Source organism: Stenella coeruleoalba (assembly GCF_951394435.1).
Source record: "Stenella coeruleoalba genome assembly, chromosome: 16".
NCBI lineage: Eukaryota > Metazoa > Chordata > Mammalia > Artiodactyla > Delphinidae > Stenella > Stenella coeruleoalba.
This window is the reverse complement of record NC_137162.1, coordinates 37055402-37065131: the sequence shown is the minus strand read 5'-3', so window position 1 is coordinate 37065131 and position 9730 is coordinate 37055402. Positions and strand designations below refer to the sequence as shown.

At 49.5% G+C, this 9730-nt stretch overlaps 2 protein-coding genes across 2 annotated transcripts; both read right to left on the bottom strand.

Annotated features, from left to right (window-relative positions):
* Positions 1-3341: 3341 nt before the first annotated feature.
* On the bottom strand, positions 3342-5054 carry LOC307175460 (syncytin-1-like; the record flags this gene model as incomplete). Its single annotated transcript, XM_079900572.1, has 1 exon — positions 3342-5054. One exon carries the CDS (start codon positions 5052-5054, stop codon positions 3342-3344), a length of 1713 nt encoding a protein of 570 aa, XP_079756698.1.
* Positions 4013-6663, bottom strand: LOC307175437 (uncharacterized protein). Its single transcript, XM_079900547.1, has 2 exons — positions 5713-6663; positions 4013-5399 (listed from the first exon to the last, which is right to left on the bottom strand). Exons 1-2 carry the CDS (start codon positions 6580-6582, stop codon positions 5361-5363), a joined length of 909 nt encoding a protein of 302 aa, XP_079756673.1. The 5' UTR covers positions 6583-6663; the 3' UTR covers positions 4013-5360.
* Positions 6664-9730: the final 3067 nt, after the last annotated feature.

Here is a 9730-nt window from a genome sequence, read left to right as displayed (position 1 = left end):
ATCTTGTCTTGCATCTGCTGGTTCTCAATGGGCTTTGGCTCAAAAAAATAATCTATATGCCAAAGAGGCATATTTGGGGTTAGCGTGTTCTCATACCCCTCATGGTGAAACACTGTCCTAATGAGGTCTGAGAAACAGATAATTTTTTTAAATTGTTTAAGGTTCACTAGATGGCAAACTGAGCCATAATTACAAAAACAGAAGAGAAAAAGTTCTAGGAAACTATTTTCACACATGAACATCTATCAAGAAATAACATTTGAGTCAGACACTACGGGCTTAAAATTAAAGACGTCCATTTCCTGTGGCTGTGTTTATAGCCAACCCCAGCTGACCAGCACCTAACTCCCTGTGAGGGAAAAGAGGCTCCTTCAAGGTGTAGCCCAAAGACTTGACCCCCAAGAGAGGTTCAGTAGAGCATACCTAGGGATCTTAACTCACCACATTGTCTAATGGCTCCCACTAGAAGCATCTGATTAAAGGAGTGTCATGATCAGAATTTCATTTATATAATAAAGCCAATACTCTGGCCAATGTGTGGAGAGTGGATTTGAGGCAGACAAGAGAGAAAACAGCAAGACCAGTTAGGAGGCTACTGCATTAGGTCAACTGAGAGATTATGGTACCAAACAAAGGCAGAAGAGCAGCAGTGGGGATGGAGAGAAAAGGAGGAACTCTGAAGGACGTAGGGTGCCACGTCAGCAAACCCAAACTTACATAACTTTCGTGTCCTTGTAAATGCTCTGCTTGACCAGAAACACAGTATTTCCAGCCAGTCAGTCCTCAAACACCAAGAATCTGTTCTGATATCCTTGTTCTAAATAAGGTCAGATATGCAACCCCAGGGTAATCAATTTAAGCCAAATACATTTTCCTTATGCCCTAATTGACCTGGTAGCCTTATGAAGAACTCTCCAACCTCCTAACCAATCATGCCCTATTTCTGTGTTGCTTCTAACAACCTATACAACTCACTCCTGCCCAAACATCCTTGGAAAGAGTACTCCACTGCTTCTGAGGCACTGTGCTCCTCCAATCCATTGATTGTTTCCCCTTAAATAAAGGACGTAAAACTAAACAGTTTTATTTTCGTCATTTGACAGCTACCATCTCCCGGCACCAAACACACTTGTTTATATTTTGTTCTGTGATGCTGACACTAGCTCTCTGTGGACTATATTTCTTTTCTCCCCACTGACCTCATGTTAGGTTCTCCCAATAGGGAGCCCTCAAGGGAGACTACAAGCTAAGGAAGGAGAAAGAGAGCCGCTCATTCCATGTTTGCTGATCCTATCAGTTTAAGCCCAGCAATAGTTTTTCACCCTAGAAACAGCCATTGGTCCAACTTTTTTTTTTTTTTTAGATATTTTGGCCCAGTTGCATGCTGCATATGGAATCTCAGTTCTCCGATCAGGGATGGAACCCGTGTCCCCTGCAGTGGAAGCATGGAGTCTTAACCACTGGACCGCCAGGGAAATCCCTTGGTCCAGCTTCGTTTCACACTGCCTGAACCGGCCTAATCATCCCCCGAGAGGCCCCAGCACCAGCTGTCTCCCCTCCCACTGCCAACTTGATGCAACTCCTCTGCTGAGCTCCTGCAGCATTAGCGACAGCCAGACAGTGGCCCCTCTTCAAGTCTGGGTTCCAAGAATTTCAGGGTCCTTCTCCCAAGTTCCTAAATTCTGATAACCCCAACCTCTGCTCTCTGTTTCTCCAGTCCAAGAAGTGGTGGCTGCCCCCTGCAATCCTCTCTCCGTTACCTCGAGGTTCTCTCTTTCCCTTTTCAACCTTCCAACACCCACTGAACTGAGTCCTTATATTAAATCTTTCTGTTGAAATAACTAGTGTGGTTTTCCTTACCGGACCCTGGCTGATATAATATTCTAGAGATGTTTAGACATTAGAAATAGCAGGAATTCTTACTCTGACATAAGATACATGGGAAATAGCATATCAAGGATGACATGCATGTTTGCTCCTTGGGAAATCTGGTAGATTTTGATACCTTTCACTGAAAGTCAAAACACTGGAAGAGGAGTCAGACTAAGGAAGGGCTGGGGAGAGATGATTTGTTCCAGTTTGCATAAGTTGTGAGTAAGGGACACAAGTGTAGCACAGGTAAGGAGAGATATCCAAAAGTAGGTTTGTTATGTGGTTTCAGAACTTTGGAGTAAGAGTTGTTCTAGAGATAAAGATTTTGAGAATTATTAGCATATCAACCAGTAGTTTTCAGTGTAAGAAATGAGAGAGTTTAGATACCTTATTTTAGACTTTTTTTCTCATCTACAGCCTGTATAAATTCCTCGGTTGTATAGGGTTATTTCTTCTTTAAATAATGCAAGGACATTGGCTTTTCATTTGAGCACCTTTTTAATGCTAAGAATTGTTATTTAATCATATAAGTACCTTTGCTAATCAGAATGTTTGTGTTTCTGAGTTTTATGCATTGGAACCCTGCCATCTCATTCTGTAATTCTCTCTTGTTCTGTCAGTGCTTTTTATATTGAAATGCCCAAGGTCGCGAGGCCCCTCCACAAGACCACCAGAGTCGAGAGTCAAAGCCAAACGGCAAGGGTCATTTATTGCAGGTTCGAACCTGGACCTCCGCGCACTCCTTTCCCGTGACGCTAAGAGGCCCCGGCGGAGATTAGTACAGCTCTTTTATAGACCGGTACAAATATAGTCGCCGATTGGTTGACTTTTAAACAAAGACACTAGTCGCCGATTGGTTGACTTTTAAACAGAGACACTAGTCGCCGATTGGTTGACTTTTAAACAAAGACACTAGTCGCCGATTGGTTGACTTTTAAACAGAGACACTAGTCGCCGATTGGTTGACTTTTAAACAAAGACACTAGTCGCCGATTGGTTGACTTTTAAACAGAGACACTAGTCGCCGTCTGATTGGTTGGACGGTTGCGGGGGGGGGGGTCAGCAGGCGTAATTATAGAAGCGAGAGCGGCTGGTTAAGTTTCGGTCTCCTGAGGTTTTGTTTCTTAATTAGAAATACTTAAGGCGGGGCCATGGTCGCAAAAAGAAATAGTGCAAACAGGAGGACTGATACAACCCTAGCAGTGCTGCGGCCTCCACCAGCCCAACGGCAGGGCGTCGGGAGGCTGTGCGCCCAACTTCAGGCGGCGCTCCCAAATGTGGCAAGCCCAGCGCCGCGCCCTGGAATGGTCCTTTTTTCGGCCCTCCCCCTCCGGAAAGAACAGAAAAGAAATTCCAGGAAAAGCACAAATTGAATGCAGGGCGTCTACTCAGTCCTATTCTCACCAAACTAGAACATAGCCCCCTCATTCCCCCCTTTCTCATGAACCAGAGGAGCCAATCTTGGGTCCTCAAGGCTCCGTTTCTTCAATTTCTGAGGCCTCGCAGGGCTGATATTGTGTTCTTAATATCATTAGCTGGACTGTATTTATTCTTTCGCGAACAAAATTCATGACTTTACTGAGTATACAGGGGCCTATAGTGAGGAGGAGAAGGAGGCATAGTAGAGGGCCCAGGATGGGGAGGAGGAAGGGGAGCATCCCATGAAATCCTGACCAAAGGGGATTATCCGCTAATTCTTGCCGGCGGCGAGCTAGGTCTTCCTGGAGCTGGTGGATCTTATTTCTTACAATGCCTGATTTATTTGCATAGAAACAACATTTTTCTTTTAGGGCGAGGCATATCCCACCCTGTTCAGCTGTCAGTAAGTCTAAGCCCCTCCTATTCTGTAGGACCACCTCGGCCAGCGAATCTAATTGGTCCTGTAAGTCCTGAATGGTCCCAGAGAGAGTTTCTACATCTTCTATTAATTGCCTAGACAGCTGACTATAGGAGTGAAGGGAGACCCCAAGACCTGTACTCCCTGTGGCCACAGCTCCTGTAATTCCTAATCCTACCAGGAGGGGTAGGACTGTAATGGCTCGTTTGGTTCTGCCTGCCCAGAAGTCAAAGCTGGGAATGGGCAACGGGGTGTCTCCCGAGATCAGGTCTACATTGGGGAGAAGGGTGGCCAGGGTGCAGACCCCTGTCCAATTCGGGGGTAAATAGGTGTATGCTAGGTTACTTCCACAGACAAAGACAGTGGTATTAGGACTACAGAGGGAGGAGTTCACGGGGATATATTGACTACATCCAGTGGATGAAAGGATTCCCAAGTCAATACTGGCGTTAGAGAGGGAATCGTTCTTGACAAAGCATGAGGTATTAAAGGTGGTTGAAAATTTTGAAAATTGTATGGGGAACGGCTCGGGGAGTGAAGTAGGGTTACATCGTTCGCTGATATTTAAATTGGCGAAGGTGGGGATGGCTATAGGGCGGGGCGGTCCTTGAGGAAGGCAGAGCCAGCAATCCTGTGCTAAGTTGGGGTTGGTGGTATTCAAAAGCGCAAAAGTAGCTTCTAGTATGGACATGGTCTGGGAGTCCAATTCAGAGGGATCGACCTTAGGGAGAATTAGGGGGTGGTAGCTGAGCTGTGGGTACAGATGCCGATAGGCCTCTTCTATTTGTCTTCGGGTTTCTATCTGGCGCACTGCGTCCTGGGGCCCCCCACCGTCTGACATATGTGTGGGGGCCCTGGTATTCCAGCATACCGGGGTCCCGGGGGTGCCAGTGCATCCAGCCTGAAGGTATTTATTATCATCACTAATGGTGGGGCTTTTATTATTCTGTAGTATGGCTGTGAAATAAGTCTTGTTATTGGCCCCTATACATTGCTGGTAAGAGGAATAGCACATGCTATGCATTGATTCCTGGAAGGTAGAACAGGGGCAAGTAGCTCGAGGGGGAAGTGGCTTAGGCTTATGGTAGCATTGCCAGTTTTGAGAGGCCCCGGTAACCCTATATTCCTGAACAAGATACGCAGTTATGCCCCCGCAGTCCTGCATATGAGTATACCCTCGGGGAACAACAGGAGTCTCCATAGTACCTCCCCTGCACTCGCACGGTGCACCATATAGTAGTTGTATTAAAGTATTCTTATTGGGGGGAGGGCCGAATCCTCCCCTCGTGGCCCGAGGGTTGAGGGTTAGGACTATTATTAGGGCTATCAGCAGTACCTTGGTCATCATGGGGGAGGGTACGGCGCAAAGTCAGTTTGAGGGGATTGTTCTTACTCCGGTCAACAGTCCAGGTGACGTCAGCTTTAGTGGACTTGATGAGGTCAGAAAATGGGTCCACCGGCTTGACGTGCGTGTGATGGATCCAGGCAGCTATGCTGTCCACCTTAATGGCTGTCGGCGTTGTCAGGATGATCTGGTAAGGTCCTTTCCACCTGGGTTCTAGGGTCTCTTGTCGATGGCGTTTGACAAGGACCCAGTCACCTGGCCGGAGCTGGTGTGGAGTAGGTGGGGGTCCTGTTGCATATAGCTCTTTTAGTTTGGGCCAGATTGTCTCGTGTATCCGCTGTAAGGCTTGGAGGGAAGACAGGAGATTATTTTCTGGGTCCAATTGGATAAGGTTAGTCTTTAGATTAGGGATGATAGGAGGAGGCCTACCATGCATTATTTCATAGGGAGTAAATCCTAGCTTATAGGGGGAATTTCGCACCCTAAACAGAGCGTAGGGGAGTAGGACTACCCAGTTAGCGCCAGTCTCCATGGTCAATTTAGTCAAGGTCTCTTTTAGAGTTCTATTCATCCTTTCTACCTGTCCTGAACTCTGGGGGCGGTATGCACAATGTAATTTCCAATTAGCCCCAAGTATGGAAGCCAGATCCTGACTTACCTTAGAAACGAAGGCTGGCCCGTTGTCGGACCCTATCATAACTGGAAAGCCATACCTGGGCAGGATCTCTTCTAGTAGCTTCTTAGCTACTATTCGTGCAGTCTCATTCTTGGTTGGGAATGCCTCAGTCCAACCTGAAAAGGTATCTATAAACACCAGTAAATATTTATACCCATATTTGCCAGGCTTTACCTCCGTGAAGTCCACTTCCCAGTAGGCTCCAGGCTGGTTTCCTCTCTCCCGGATGCCAGTGGTTGGCGGGTGGGTGCTGGCATTATGGAGTTGGCAGACTGCACAGTCAGCAACCAGTCGTTCAGTCTTCTCGGAGACATTTTTAATTTTAAGTCCAGTCTGCCTGATGAGATCCTGTAGCCGTCGGGCGCCCAAGTGGGTGCTACGGTGGATCCGTTCAAGGACCAGGGTTCCTAGTCTCTCAGGAAGGAGGATATTGTTTTTAGCGTCCCGCCACCATCCGTCTCTAACCTGGGTTAGAGGAAGCTTGCTCATCCATCTGATGTCATCCTCCGAGTAGTCGGGTTGGGGCGGTAGTTCCCGGGGGCCTGGATCCGGCAGTTGCAGGGGAAGTAATGGTATTGGAGTGTGTGCCGCCTTTCGAGCCGTCTGGTCTGCCAAATTGTTGCCTCGGGTGACTGGATTCGTGGGTTTTTGATGCCCCGGGCAGTGTACAATGGCTAGCTTTTTGGGTTCCCATATGGCCGCTAGCAAGGCCAGGATTTCCTCTTTGTTCTTGATGTCTTTGCCCTCTGCTGTGAGTAGTCCCCGCTCTCGGTATATTGCCCCATGTATATGTGCGGTAGCGAAAGCATACCGGCTGTCTGTGTATATGGTAGCTTTTTGGCCTTTGCTCATCTTGAGAGCTTGGGTCAGGGCAATTAATTCAGCTTTTTGGGCTGAGGTCCCTGGGGGGAGAGTCTCTGCCCATATCACCTCTGTTTCTGATGTTACTGCTGCCCCCGCATACCTCTGACCTTGCTGGACAAAGCTGCTGCCGTCAGTGAACCATGTGACTTGTGCATCCGGTAGGGGCTGGTCACGTAGGTCTTCCCGAACCCCATGGATCTGGGCCAGTACCTCTGCACAGTCATGGAGTGGGGAGTCCAAATCTGGGTCAGGTAATAGGGAGGCAGGGTTTAATGCCCGCGGCGGAGTGTAGCTGATTCTGAGGGGATTTAACAGTAGACCCTGGTAGTGGACCAATCGAGCATTGCTCATCCATCGGTCGGGAGGCTGTTTGAGAACCCCGTCGATGGCGTGGGGGGTGGTGACATGTAACTCCTGCCCCATAGTTAGTTTGTCAGCATCCTTTACCATTAGGGCCGTGGCGGCGATCATCCGGAGGCAAGGAGGCCAGCCGGCAGCCACTGGGTCCAATTTTTTTGATAGGTAAGCAACAGGCCGGGGCCAAGGACCGAGGGGCTGGGTCAACACGGCCTTAGCTATGCCTTTGCTTTCATCTACAAAGAGGTGGAAGGGCTTGGAGACATCAGGGAGACCCAGGGCGGGTGCGGACAGCAAGGCAGTTTTGATCTGCTGAAATGACTGCTCAGCCTCTTCTGTCCATTCAAAGGGCGTCTGCTCTTTGGTGGCTAGGTATAGCGGTTTGGCCATTTCAGCAAATTTGGGTATCCATAAACGGCAGAACCCAGCCGACCCCAAAAATTCCCTCACCTGTCGAGGCGTGGTGGGTCTGGGGATGCGGAGGACGGTTTCCTTCCGTGCATCTGTGAGCCATCGTTGCCCCCCTTTCAATAGGTATCCCAGGTAAGTTACCTCAGGCCTGCAGATCTGTGCTTTCTTGGCAGAGGCTCGGTATCCCAGGGTGCCGAGAGTCCGTAGGAGGTTTCTGGTTCCCTGCAGGCAGGCTTCAGCGGTCTCAGCAGCTATTAAGAGATCATCAACATACTGCAGAAGGGTTACATTGGGGTTTTGTCTCCGGTACTCACTGAGATCCTCGTGTAGGGCCTCATCAAACAAGGTAGGCGAGTTTTTGAATCCTTGGGGAAGTCTGGTCCAGGTGAGTTGTCCGTTTATACCTCTCTCGGGATCTGACCATTCGAAGGCAAAGAGTTCTTGACTTTTGGGCGCCAAGGGTAAACTAAAAAAGGCATCTTTGAGGTCCAGCACAGTATACCATTGTTTTTCTGGACAAAGGGCGCTCAAAAGAGTATATGGATTGGGCACAGTAGGATGGATGTCTATGACCCGTCTGTTAACTTCCCTCAGGTCCTGCACTGGGCGGTAGTCTTTACTGTTAGGTTTGCGGACTGGCAGCAGGGGTGTATTCCAGGCCGACTGGCAGGGACGCAGTATCCCCAGGTCAAGAAGCCGGCGAATATGAGGAGTGATACCAGTCTTGGCCTCTAGGGGCATGGGATACTGTCGGACACGTGCAGGATCTGCCCCCGGTTTGATCTCTATGAATAGGGCTGGGCGGTGTTTGGCTAGTCCCATCCCCCCTGTTTCTGCCCATGCTTCGGGGAACTGCTGAAGCCATAACTCTATATCTTGATTTTGGGAGGGTGGTTCCTGGTGAAGTCGGTACTCATCTTCCAAGTTCAGGGTGAGCACAGATGTGGGTTGGTCGTGAGGGTCTGTTACGATTGGCCCCTCTGGCCGAAAATGAATTTGTGCTCCCATTTTAGTGAGTAAGTCTCTCCCCAGTAAGGGGCAAGGGCTATCGGGAATGACCAGAAAGGTATGGGTTACCCTTCCCGTGCCCAAGTCCACAGTTCTCTGAGTGGTCCAAAGGTAACGTTTAACTCCCGTAGCTCCCTGGACCCAGGAGGATTTGTTAGAAATTTTCCCGTGGGGCTTAACCAAGACCGAATGCTGTGCCCCGGTATCCACCAGGAATTGGACTGGTTTCCCCTCCACTCGTAGGGTTACCCTGGGTTCGGGGAGGGGGTCCGAACCCCGTCCCCCCTACTTTGTATCATGTGTAAACAGGACTGGGGTGGCGTTCGGTTGCCATTGCCCCTGGTTGGGGCGAGGCTGCCTTTTCTTGGGGCATTCCCGAGCCCAGTGGCCCTTTTCCTTGCAATAGGCACATTGATCTCTATCCAATGGTCGCCTGGAAGGTCGAGTGGCTGGGGGGCCCTCTTGGTCTTTCTGAACAATGGCGGCCAAGACTTTAGTCATTTTCTCAGTGGCTTTAAGTTGTTTATCCTCTGGGGCGTCCCGGTTATTAAAGACGCGCTGGGCGATACGGAGTAAGTCCTGTATCTGTTTGCCCTCCAGATCTTCTAACTTCTGGAGTTTCTTTTTAATATCAGGGGCTGCCTGGTTAACGAAGGACATTACAATGGCGGCCTGATTTTCGGGGGCCTCTGGATCCATAGGGGTATACTGCCTAAAGGCTTCCATTAATCTTTCTAAATAAGAGGAGGGAGTTTCTGTTTTACCTTGCATGATTGAATATACCTTGGCCAAATTAGTGGGCTTGCGCGCGGCAGCCCGGAGACCCGCCATTAGAGTCTGGCGATAAATGAGCAGTCGTCCCCTACCTTCTCCGGTGTTATAGTCCCAATCATCCTGCGGGGGGCGAGTTAAGGGAAAGGCTGCATTGATGAGGTCAGGGTTAGCGGTGGGTTGACCATCATCTCCAGGAACCAGTTTTCTCGCCTCCAGCTGGATTCGCTCCCGTTCTTCGGTAGTGAATAGGATCCGGAGGAGCTGTTGGCAGTCATCCCAGGTGGGCTGATGAGTGAACATAACGCTATCTAGAAGAGCTATCAAGTCTTTAGGATTATCAGAAAAACGGGCATTCTGGGTTTTCCAATTATATAGGTCACTGGTAGAAAATGGCCAATACTGGAGTCGGGGGTTCCCTGTCTCATCGGGAGGGCCTATTTCTCGCAGGGGTAGGGCTCTGGTAGAATCAGGATGGCGGAACCCTGGGTCGCGCTGAGTGCGTCCGCGAGTGCGCCCAGCCGGCCCCTGGGAATTATTTTCATTGGGCAGGGGGACCGGTAGTGCCTCTGCCTCTCGGTCCTCCGGT

Coding starts and splice junctions, on each gene's coding strand:
- LOC307175437 (XM_079900547.1), bottom strand. CDS start 6,582: ATGAGCAAAGGCCAAAAAGCTACCATATACACAGACAGCCGGTATGCT. Junction 5,400..5,712: donor GGCCAGCCTTCGTTTCTAAG/GTAAGTCAGGAT, acceptor CTTCCCTCCAAG/CCTTACAGCGGATACACGAG.